General features: G+C 41.7%; 2 protein-coding genes across 2 annotated transcripts; both read right to left on the reverse strand.

The window, feature by feature from the left end:
- Positions 1–474: 474 nt before the first annotated feature.
- On the reverse strand, positions 475–1,489 carry LOC135642166 (uncharacterized). The gene has a single exon (XM_065158081.1). It carries the CDS (start codon positions 1,373–1,375, stop codon positions 716–718), a length of 660 nt encoding a protein of 219 aa, XP_065014153.1. The 5' UTR covers positions 1,376–1,489; the 3' UTR covers positions 475–715.
- Positions 1,490–3,310: 1,821 nt separating this feature from the next.
- LOC135642165 (uncharacterized) lies at positions 3,311–7,391 on the reverse strand. The gene is made up of 7 exons (XM_065158079.1): positions 6,858–7,391; positions 5,561–5,599; positions 5,245–5,315; positions 4,621–4,685; positions 4,444–4,533; positions 4,256–4,348; positions 3,311–4,075 (listed from the first exon to the last, which is right to left on the reverse strand). Exons 1-7 carry the CDS (start codon positions 7,277–7,279, stop codon positions 3,659–3,661), a joined length of 1,197 nt encoding a protein of 398 aa, XP_065014151.1. The 5' UTR covers positions 7,280–7,391; the 3' UTR covers positions 3,311–3,658.
- Between the last annotated feature and the right edge of the window lie 5,363 nt (positions 7,392–12,754).

Genomic DNA, 12,754 nt, shown 5'->3' on the forward strand with positions numbered 1-12,754 from the left:
ATACCCTCGGAGCCATCGCTCTATTGACTGCAAGCGCGGTGTGCATGCCCGACAACCCATTGGTTGGTGGTAGGTCTTTGCCGTGGGTGATGTTGACGGAACTTTACGAGTCACTGGTACGTGGAATATGATGCATGCATTCACAAGCCCACTGGCTGTGGCACGTAATATCTGCTGATTGAATTCGATTGTGACATAGTTGGCCTTCCACTTACCTGAGGAAGGACGTGAAAGTTGCTTGGCGTGGCCATCAAAAGCAGAGAGACGTGTGGGCATGGAATTAGAATGCGTGACCAAGGCATCGGCCTTCACCCGCATGCCAGCTTTGGAATTCCGTGTTGTCGGAGCATGTGTCTCATGCGCACTTCTTCTTCTTCTTCTTCTTCTTCCTCTATGCTTGACACCCGTAGACCGATGTTTGGAAATTATTGTCAGAGATCAGAAGGGGAATCACACATGCAGCGAGATACAGTATGTAAAGAACAGAAACATAACATCACAACATGTGTGTTGGTAGTAGACATTTACTACGGAAGTGAAGACCGTAACTGAGAACACAAGAATCAGCAAATAATAATATTTCATGGACAGCAGCACCCTCAGCTCCTCCTTCGGCAACCAAAGCAGACTGAAAGCAGCAAGGAAGCTCCGAAGAAGCCATGGTAGACACGTCCTCGGTAGACTTACACAGCGTCTAAGCTCCATGGGGTCCATCTCAGGCCGGCTTGCGGCATTGATACTCGGGCGTCACCGGGAGGCTCCGCTGGAGACGAAGCTGCTCGTAGAACATCTTGATGAACTCCTCCGCCTCCCGGTCCACGTGACCATCGGCTTCCCCGCCCTCCTCGCTTATCGGGAACGGCGAGTCCGTTATCCGCAGCTGCCGCACCCCCGCCGGGCTCTTCCCGAAGCTCCACATCGGCGCAGGCGACGGAGATTCCATGATCGACGACGACTCGGCGTCAGATATCTCCGAGCGCAGCATTTCGAGCTGCTTTGCTATCGCGGCGGCGTCGAGGTTGTAGCAGCCGTGGCGGCGGCCGCGGCGGTTCTTCCACTTGGCGGCGAGGAGGAAGGAGGGGTAGGAAGGGGTGTTGCTGCAGCTGAACTCCACCTCCTTGGGGTTGTAGAAGGACAGGCTGGGGTCCATGGACCGGCAAGAGAAGGCCGAGGAGACATGGGCGCCAATGTGGTGGTGGTGCTCGTGGTCGTGGTAGAAGGCGACCAAATTCCCGATGGCTTTTCCGGCGAGCTTGCTGCGCTCGAGTAGGAAGTGGACGTCCGTCACCAGCTTGTGCTTGGAGAAGCCCTTACGCAGCGTGCAGTAAGCAGCTCTTATCATGTGCCACAGCCGCTTGGCCAAGGAAGGATCCATTAGGGTACCTTCGTTTCTTGCGAGGGAGTCTTGGTGGAGAGGAAGAGAGAAGTGGCTTTGCTTCCGTTTCTGGCCTTGACGACTGAGATATGCGAAGCCAAGGGAGGGTATATGAAGGGGAAGTAAAGGGAAGAATGGGCCACCAAAGACTGCGCTTTTTTCCCCTTTTAATTGGAATTAATTGGAAAACTTGAGAGAGGGATATGAAGAGAGTTGGAGAGACAATTCTAACCAGACGGCTGGAACATACGAACAATCCCAGTCTTAAACGCGTGAGAAACGTGAGTAAGCGTACATGGCCAGATCTTACTCCACGATCGCTAATTATATATTTCATTGTGTTCAGTAATTGGCAGCTTATAGTTTCAGTGGCAATTGGACTGCACTTTGAAGAAAGCTTTAGCTTGGCATTCAAGTTAAACATATAGGCTAATTGGCTAAGAATAAGTCAGAGTAGCTTTTACTTTTTCTCGACATCGTAATGTTAATGATTACGCTGATCTAACTTTGGAGGGGAAAAGAAGACAGAAGTGGTCGGTGAGGTCTCATAACTTAGTGGCCAAGTGAAGCACTTTGTCCCCATCTCCCACCTTTTTCTTTTGCCAAAGTAGGCGAAGCCCGGAGCTCAAGGAAACATTTCGAAGCATATCTCTTGAATCATGGGGCATTGCTCGAACCTTCAAATCATGGCACGGCACTATGCTGTAATGGAAGCTTAACTCACTCTCCCAACGGTAGATGACTTCATATTCCATTTGGTCTTTGTCACTGAGATCAATGACTCATGATTGCTTCCAGATTTAACAAGGGAATGAATCGATATTGTGTGTTGATGGGTGGAGAACAGCAGTGAGCAAGTGGGTGGGTGCTCGCAACATGTTCGTCATGGTGGCAGTAGAAAGTGCTCAAAGTTACACCCAAAAAGGCAAGCCACGCTCCATGGATTGTGTTCTTTAATACAACTTGGCATCTTCCCTCCTTCCAATAATCCATCCTATGGATAGTACTCTTTGGTGCCCATGCCCAGGTCTTCTTATGAGACAGAGAGACCACTGATACGTGCGATGCATGTGGGAAATCTATCACTCATGGAGAAAGAGCTACCAATAATTGAGAGGAAGCATGCACGATCATCGACTTGGTGTGTACCTTTTCCTCCATGGATCCTTCTTCATGCGCCACTCACAAGACAATCTAAATGCTAATCTGTACTGTGGGAATCCGCTGTATCGCTGCATGCTTATCCATGAGGAAGGCTATAGCAGGAACCAAGAAGCTCGCGTTGGTTTTACCGTCAATCTACGGTATACAGTATCACCAGGAAAGAAGTCCGTAGTGATCATTCGACTTGCTGATTTCACCTGCCCACTGGTTGGTAAACTCAGGATGTGATTCCCGGCGAAGCAAACAGGACAAAACAATATCATCACTTGGACTCACACATGGGCTACATAACATGAAAGCTCGAAGCAGAAATGTAAGGCAGTGCAGCCAACATGGGCTACAAGACATGCAAGCTCTCAGCGATGCATGTATGAGTCACATTGGCAGCAGTCTCCTATCCTTTCACAGGTAACCTTTCCAAGGATCAATCGATTGAGTGCCATAGTGTATGTCGTGAGAGCTTCTGGGAAAAAGCTACCGAAGGAAAGTGATGCAATTCTTCAATCGGAGGCACTCATGGAACTTTTACAGAGAGGAAACTGACAGGTGATCAGAATTCTGACAGCCCTCTCGGAAGAACAGCATTTGAATCTCTACTAGGTTTAGCATTTCGAATCAATTGAACAACTATCATGATCCCATCAACTCAAAGCAGGATGAAGAATAATGACAACACCAGCAACAGATCTTCCGCATTTGGAAAAAGCAGGAGGTAGATATACATCCATATACCACCATAATTTCATGAGTTCAAATTTGCTTCTAGGAAGATGAATCAAAGTGATGCTGTATTTACTTGAAGGTCTTTGGCGTGGAAGTATTGTTTTGGGCTCTTCTGGGCTTAACAGGCGCGGAAAACCTGACCCGGCCCATAAACCGGAACTTCATCGGTGGACTCGAACATATCATGAGCAAGCGAGCAACATAGTTTATACACAAACCAATCCAGCTACAAAATGCTGATCAACTGTTACAACTTGAGATTTATCTCGAGTAGAATTGGCTATGACAAACCTCGGTACCTCATCTTCATTAATAAGGAAATCAAATATACACAAGTAATTTAATACGAAGTCAGCCCTGCATTCTTTTGGCCAGTTATCGAAGAATTGTGTATATTCATAAGCTTTGAGGCTGCAGCATCCTCAGCATCCAATTGATTATGTCTGTGCCAACTTCATCTCGCTCAGGCTCGAATAGAAGGTCATGTAAAAAGCCCTCATAGAGCTTTATATCCTTGTGCCTCGAGGCAGCAACATTGTGCAGATCTTGTGATGCCAGTGGATCAGTGACCCTATCAGCAGTCCCATGCAGGACCAAGAAAGGTACAGTCACAGACTTCATACTCTGCTGCAGGTAAGAAGACAAGCGGAGGATCTCATGGCCTGTTCGAACTCTTATAGGCCCAGTGTAAACTAGTGGGTCCGAGTACTTGGCCAACATAGCAGCTGGGTCTCTCGACACAGGAATGCCCCTCTTGTTAGCTCCCTTGAATTGGAACTTTGGCAGTACAAGTGAAAAAATTGGAGCCACAGCCTGCAATATGTAGCAAATGAGCCACCTGAATGATTTTGTAGTTCTCACTAAGTGGAACTCCTAAATGGTCTATTATTGCTTTCTATCGATAACTATTATTCTCTTTGCATCCAGTAGTTGTTAATATGAAACATCCTAACTTCATAGCATGCGAATCAGACCAAAAGCGATAACAATTACCCCAAGTATTGCATGAGCTGGCTTTACACGCAGTGCCGGAGATGTTAGTATGATCCCTTCTACCATGGCCTCAACATAAGGATATGAAGCTGCCTGTGATGCAACAAATTCATAGATGAGAACAGAATAGATCTATTAGGAATAATCAAGACAGGTAACAGGATTTTTTATTTCTAGAATGGCTTTACCTTTAAAACCACAGCTCCACCAGTTGAGTGGCCAAAAAGAAAACAAGGTATTTTGGGATTTTCAGATTTTATTTTCTCCAGAAATTTTATCTGAAAAAAATGAAAACAAAATTTTGAATCTACTTAAAGCCAGCATTAAAAACAAGCATAAAGAAAATAGCAATAATAACAACTTACAGTGTCCTCCACAACATAGTCTAGTGAAGGGACATACCCATGCAATCCATCACTACCACCATGGCCTGTCAAAGATAACAAAATAATTTGTTATAAATTAGGACTAGCCAACTTTTGTATTTTTAGCACACTTTAAAAGCTATCTGAATCTATAGAATCCTGACAATTACTAGTCAACTACTATGCAAACCAGTCATTTCTCAAAGGACAGATGGGAAACAAAAGATAGGAAGTATGAGGTCGACATGCTAAGCATGTGTGAGTTAGCATTATTTGAGCTAGTTATTAAATAATTATGAGCAAATCATACGTGCAGTGCAAGGTCATAGATAGTGCTTTTGAGATGCCATACAGACCTTGCACTTGAAAATTTACACCACATTGCAGCAATCTTAAATTCTTAACATGAGAAGATAGTCAATTTTGGAATTAATGAGATGTAATAATTTCAGGTTGTAGAAAAGAAGATGCTGCTTAAAATTTTATCCCTACTCACGCTGCATTTCGTCTTCTTGGCACGTAGGGAACCACTAAAATTTGCTAAAAGTAGGACTCAAGCTCGTGCAGCATTTTGCAAAACGTACTGCCATAAAGGAAAAAATTAGCTTAAGTACATGCACACACCTATCCAGTCCATCGCATACACTCCAAAATTGCATGCCATTAGCTGCTTTGCAAAATGTGAGTATCTTCCACTGAAAAAAAAGGACAGCCATGTTACGAAGAATCTAAGAAGCACATGTATTACTATTGGCTAGCAATATTGTGCCAAACGCAGCCATTTACTTATAGCTACTTATGGATAGACAGTAGAGAGTCCACCAGGACACCACCAGCAATTACTCCATCACTCAGACGGAGTACAAACAAATAAGTGTGTGCATTTAAGTGTAAAATATATAGATGCAAATAAAAGAAAAACCAATTATGCTCTCTCTACCTGTGTTCATTGAGTCCATGTATTATCAATATGATACCCCTACAAATCAACAGAACAACTCTCATTAGGCAACATCAAGAATAAATCATGAAAAAGAAAAGTTCAAATGTTGCACCACTTAAATATAAAAATCATAATACTAAGAATATAAAAGCTGCCATTCATTAGGCCCTAGTTTTCAGGTCCTTTTATTGATTTTCTAAGACTAAGGCCCAAACTGTCACTGCTCTAAGTTGATCCAACTACTCGGCCCCTAGGATAGCTGTCCTCAAGAAAACTCAAATTGTGGAAGGAACCATTGTGTTGTAGTAGTAGCAATTGATCTTACAGCTCCAATGTCTAGAAGCCTAAAGTGGATATAGACAGTAGCCAAAACTTGCTGCTGAGTTTACACTCAATGTCCAACTTGGGACTCTTCTACCTCCCTAAAACTGGGGGGAAAGAAGACAGTGATATTAACTGAATTCACCGGAAAGGCAGCCAGTAAGAAAAGAATGGCTGGTTTATTTTGATCCGACCCTTTGATGCGAGCCAATAATACACTACGAATGAGGTCGAAGAACCAGTAATCGGACCATCAAACATAGAAAGTGTGCTAACAGAACATGATATCAAGTCAGAAATGACACAGCTCTAGTCAAGTAGGAATAACACCCATCTGAGTTGGCAGATGACAAGGCAAGATCAACCGAATAGTAGAAGTTCACCGAGACAAAATAATCTCCTTTGTCCAATCTAATGATAATATAACCAAGTTCCAGTTGCAGCTACCAGATAGCCGTGAGGAAGCAATGAAGTACATGAAGAATTCACTATGAAACAATGGGAGTATACTTGCCTACAAACAAAATAATAATCGATCCAACAGAACAAAAATCTCGAAATTTGGAACAATGTTTATGTGGAGCAAAAACAGCTATTTATTCATCAATAACATGAATGAAAAATGATCAGTAAGTATAGCAACCATTTCATAACGTAATGAACCTTCTACAAGAGTATAATTCGATAGTGTACATCATGTTAGCCTCTGCAATCATTAGATAAAACATAACCTACATTACATAACCTTACTCCGATCGTCAAAAGAACTAATTTTTGCGGCGGACACAGAAAAAGGAACAATAAACAAGACCTGAGCCTCCCAAACAAATCGAACCATCAAGCATTACGAAAAAGGGGATATTTCAAAACCATGAAATCGGTAGAAAAAAGATGCAGGCTTTCCGAATCCATCTCCTCGCGTGGTTTACGAGAAACCCTAATCCTCGACCACAGAATCGGATCGGAACCTCACCTCAAATCTCCCGATGCCGGCACCCACGACCGGCAGAACAGCGCGCTCCTCCGAGGCCCCACGAACACAAATGTCCGGCAGCGGCACGCCACATCCGCTCCGCCTTCCTCCGACGTGGTCACCATCTCGACCCCTCCTGCGATCGCCCTCCGGCGCAGCACGTCCTCCTCCTCCGCGGCCACTGACCAACTTCCTCTGCTCGACCTCCGCCGCGGGGATGCTGCAGTGGCCGCCGTCCTGGAGGCGCTTGGGCTCCGGCGGCGGACGAAACGGAAGAACCACAAGGCGAGGGAGTGCAGGAAGAGGAGAACGCGCAGGAGCGACGCCGGCGACGGCACGAACCTCCGTATGTTCCTGAAGACCGGGATGATGCGGCCGCTCGCGCCGGAAGTCAGCTCCTCCACCGGCACGCCCCTTTCCATCTCTCACCGCCTCTCTTCTCTTCCTCTTCTCCTTCTCCTCCTTCTCCACCTCTCTTTCTCGTTCATATAGAAAGAGAGAGGGAGGGGAGGGGAGGGGAGACGAGGAAAGCAAGTGGTGGCTTCTTTTTCTTTGACCATTCTTCGCTTCTCGAGTGTAGGCAGGGTTTTAAATGCCCGTTATATTCGGCCATAACGTCTCTGAAACGATCGAAATATCGTTATAACTAAAGTAAATACCATTAAAACGATATCAATTGTTATAATCTGATTTGATACGACAATTAACCCGTTATATATGGGTTGACCGCAGCTTGAAGCACACGACAAGCAAAGAAGCCGCAACTTCTGTTGTTCGAAGACGACTTGCGCTTCACGTTTGCTGGCAGGGAAAGAGCGGGCGTTTCCATGGCACATTGGCCGAGAAAGAGAAGAGAAATATCATACTTGTGAGAGCGATGCACTTTGACGCAGCTAAACATTGCTGTTGAAGTTATTGCACGCGTTATTATTGTGGTAGGTCTGCAGGAAGAAGAAGGGGGGTGGTGGAGAGTCTTGTGCAGATGCTGAACCAGTCAAATCGGACGTCCTGCAAAGTGATGGCATACGTCGTCGAGGGAACAGTTGACATTAACTTCTGGAAGATGGGAGTCGGCTGAGTCCACCTGCTGAAGTCGAGACTTGGACAGTAAAGGAGACGACTGCAACGTTTCAGACAAGGTAGGCAACATATCGATGTGTTGTTGCTTTATCATATTCTATGAGATTGGCGAGAAGTGCCGAGAACTACTCGTAGAAGGGAGACGATCAGCGTCACAGATTAACATTTTTTATCATCAAGGAAAAAGAAAAAGAAGGGAGAGAAATAAAATGGAGTTGGTCTTTCGTTCTCATAAGCTTTGATATATAATCCATGCACATGTCTACTTGCACATAGTCACGTCGCCAAAAAGATATATCTACAAGATACAGCGTGCTGAGGTTAATTAGGATTAAATGAAATCAAAGATATAAATTTAGATTTAAATAAATAGATAAGGGTGAAAGATTTATTATTATTTTATTATTTTTAAAAATTTATACTCTATCTTTTAGTCAATATGAATAGGTACTCCTCGGATCAATCCAAAAAAATAGTAGACCTAGTCTTTTCTACTATTCTCTTTCCCTTTTTTCGTGAAATTCTATAGAAAAATCAATAGTGTGATATTAGAGCCACAAATATTCGAGTAAGTGTTCGTTATCAATTTTTTCCTATCTTTAAGAGTGAAAATTATAAATTTTAGACTATTAAGATAAAAATTTTATTTATCTCGCAAGGATTGTGCAATTTAGTAGAAGATGATAGTTTTGTTAAGTATGATATATAGAATCTTAATATTACTAAATATGAAAGAAATTAAATGAATGAGAATATATAAAAAGATGATTCTCTTTTTTCTAGAATCATGATAACATCGACATTAATCAAAGCCTAGAAAAAGTGTGTTTGGAGGCATGTAAAAATTTTGAAAATTTAAATTTTTTGACATAAAATTCGAAACTCTTATGATGAAATATTCTAAAACTTTCGTTGACTTTTTCTCAAAAATATCTTCTATTGTGAATCAAATAAGATCTTATGATGAAAATCTAAAAGATCAAATCGTATTAGAAAAAGGCTTATGAAGTTTATTTGCAAAACTTAATATGATTTCTCCTATTGTAGAAGAAGCTAAAGATACAAGTACAGTACAGATGAATTAATGGGTTTCATTTAAGTTCATGAATAAAAAGGAAATAGATCTTCAGAAAAAATTTCAGAACAGACTCTTCAAATGAAGATAGAATAGTCTCTTCAATTAAAAGTTAGGTCTCAAAGGAGAGATCAAAATAGCATAGGTCACGATTGATAAAAAAAAATGGTCAAAGAAATCGGAACAAAGGTAACAAAGAAATCTGTTGATGTTTTTGTTGTAAAAAAAATTGGACATATTGAACAAGATTGCTAATATAAAAATAAAAATTCAAATGTTCCTCTATGCTCTTATTATAAAAAATATGATTATCTTGAAAAAGATTGTTGGAACAAAAATTAAATAAATTATCATGAGAAAAAAATAATAATAAAGGAATGAAGAAAATATTTTCTTTATAGTATCTAAAGAAGAATGTTCTAAATTTATTTAGTTTTTTTATAGTGGATATAGTAATATGAGATAAAAGTTTGTTTCAAAGATTCAATTAGATCTATAATACATATGAGAAATGATAATAAGATTCAATTGAAAGGAAAATGAACAATTAATGTGAATACCTAGTAAAGAATTTATTGATGAAGTAAATTTTATTTTTGATTGAAAATAAAATTTCATTAGTATATGGTAACTAATTACAAAAAGACATTATACTATTTAATGAGAAAAGGATATTATACTATTTGTTACAATAAAAAATGCTTGATTTACGATAAGAAAATTGATACCAACCGTAAAGATGATAAAAAAATAAAGTATTTCTCATTACATGCTACTATTACCGATGAATCGATATTATGATATACAAGCTATAATCATACGAGTTTTTGTGGATCTATACAAACTATCTCACATAACGAATCCTACAAAATTCAAATTGATAAGAAGATGTCTCAAAACATTCAAAAGAGCATTAGGTATTTCTAGTCTCTTCTATTATTATTTTTAATTCTATAGAAAAACCAATAATGTGATATCAGGTCATTATAACAAGCAAAGGCCGTGGGACGATGGGCTGGGTCGTGATTCTTGTTCTACGAGTGAAGTTGGGCAGTCGAAGTGGGCTGAGCTGCGTGGATGCAAGATCTAAGAACCATCCCAGCATGATTCCATCCTGTCTTTCATGAGACCGTAATGGATAGCACATGATCTAAGAACCGATCTGTCTGCATCAACTGGACTGCGACAAGGATCCACGGGAGACACATGGGGAAAACCATCTTCAACAACATTGCCCCCACACGTTTCCGCGTGCATGCATGGACGGTGAGCAGCACAGCTCATCGGTCCAAGTCTCTACAAAGTCACCCTACCCTTCTCTGTCCCAATCCCCCCTTTCAATCCCTCGACAAGGCTTTGGCAATTAGGCTGGACGGAGCTTTGATCTTTGGACGCAGATGTTGAGTCATGGTGCCAATGGGATGGAGAAAGCCTAGATGCTGTTGCGTCCAGATCGACGGAGAGATGGGTGGTACTCAAACCATCAAGCAATGCATCGTCGATTGGCATGCCAACCCTCCTCCTCAGTTTGTCCGGTACTGCATGAGCATAAGAAATGGCTCCAGAGGACTATCTAAAGGAATCGTCATTGAATATGATAGCCTTAAGATCATTCGTGTTCGGTGCAGGGATTCATATACTATTATAAGTACCACAAATGGAACTCCATTGCATGATATATTCTCCCTGTGGACTCCACCGGGTTTCGTCTATACCACTGGTAGTGAAGATCTTTCTGCCATATTCTTGTTCTTCTTGCAATTTGTCATGAACATGATATTCTAATTGCTGTCGGAGCTATTTTTTATCGATCAATCATCAACCGTTTTTCAATTTGGAACCAGATGTGACCAGAAAATTAGTTGATCGATTCCATATCGATTTGTCTTCGATTCATAAACTAGCCAAAATTTGTGATCTTGATCAATCAAGGCTAAATGATGGTACTGCAAATAATGTGCAAGGTGCAATTTCTTATGAATCCACAGTCCTATGGACAGGATAATAAATTATCAAACTTATATTTCCACACAAAAAAAATTCAAAGTATTCAGATGTTTCAAGAGCTAATAGATCGGTGTAGGAACTTATAAGGCCTTGGCACCAACCTGCTCTACTTGATAGTGAAGCCTTACTAGTTTTGCTTGACTCCTTGGGTTTCTTATAGCTAATTTGATAGAAAGAAGTCAGGGATTTGTTTCTTTTAGCATCTGTTTATGAGAATGGAGCCAAAGTCCCGTGACCTCAGTCACCACCAAGCTCGCTCCCCCTTAAACAAAGCATTCTTATAGAGATCTGCTGCAACGTGGGTTTCACTGTCATCAGATTTTTCTGATAACGATGCTCGAGTAGTATTTCTTCTTGAACAAACGGGATGTTCTAATGCAAGTGTACAAGCTAAATGGGAAGAAAGCTTGCAATAGGATAACACTAGTGTTGGGATTGAATCACAAGGATGGCAAGGATCTTCCGGTAAATGTATTGCATTATCCTCTTAAAAATAAGAGAGACTGTCCAAGCTGTGAATTGAAGTGCACTGCAAGTTATCTGCCTCTGATTTCAATGGGAAGCGCGAGCAAGAAACCCTTAAAGAAAAGGTACTCGTGATCTATTTCTTCTTTCTTCATGTCAAGTGTCTCTTGGATCAGCAACGAAGGCACCTACCTGTTCGTACTCTTGCACTGTCATTACTAGTGGACCTGTTAATTGGGAAACGCTGGGCCAGCAACAATATATATTTCCTACGTGATATCATGCGTCGTATATATATATATATATTGAATCCTGTGGATGACCTCGACCGATATATGGTAATGGATTCTGATTCTCGATATCGAAATTGACAAGGCGGTGTGCCATTAGATTACTTGACGGGGGTTGTCGCTTGGCGAAGTGCGGCAAGGGTCACACGACAATGATTAAGAATCTTATTCGAGAAGATGTCAATGATCGAGATCTCGATGGACAAAGACATTGCTGGTTAAACTACGCTCTCGATTCTTCTACGTCATCATTGCAATCCAGTCTTACAAGAAAACTACAAGCTGTAGTAATGAATGCAATAGAAATATCCCTAGATTTCTTGGCTACACAACGAATGTCTGTATCATTAGGTGAGCTAGCTAGGGTTTATTTTATGCTTTGATCCTGGAGCGGCTGGATTATAATTCTCTCTTGTTGGTAGAAAGCTTAGCTTTCCCAGATCCTGGATCTTCTGATATGCGAATGCTAATCTAGCAATTCCATTTCTCTCAAAGCCCTTGAGCCATGCTCATACCCACCATGGACAATCTAAGATTAAGGAAACCTTTAGTGGTCAACCTCGATCGATCAGCAGAAAAAGATTGGGAGGTTAATCGACCTCTAGTATGAGATGTCACCTGAGAAAGTATTACCTCAATCTTGCCGGTTCTTGATCCCTGACATATGATAGCTAGCTTGTTCTGACATCATTTCGTATGGAAGAAGAAACTTGACCCGTATAAATGGGAAGAGAGAAACAACACAGTAACAAACGTATTCGATAATAGACCACACGGTCCTGATCGATGGGTGACTTGACAAAGCGGCAACCATCACAATCTCAGTGCATGTTTCTTATTACCGACTGTTCGATCATCTCGTTGCTGGCCAACGAAACGCAGTGTTCTGCACGTCACTCGTTCCTCGTTCAATGGTTTCTGTACCGCGCAGCATTGTGCATGACGACCATCTTTTCCATTGTGTTGCGACGCAAGGAGAG

The sequence above is a fragment of the Musa acuminata genome, chromosome BXJ3-7 (genome assembly GCF_036884655.1).
Source record: "Musa acuminata AAA Group cultivar baxijiao chromosome BXJ3-7, Cavendish_Baxijiao_AAA, whole genome shotgun sequence".
Lineage (NCBI taxonomy): Eukaryota > Viridiplantae > Streptophyta > Magnoliopsida > Zingiberales > Musaceae > Musa > Musa acuminata.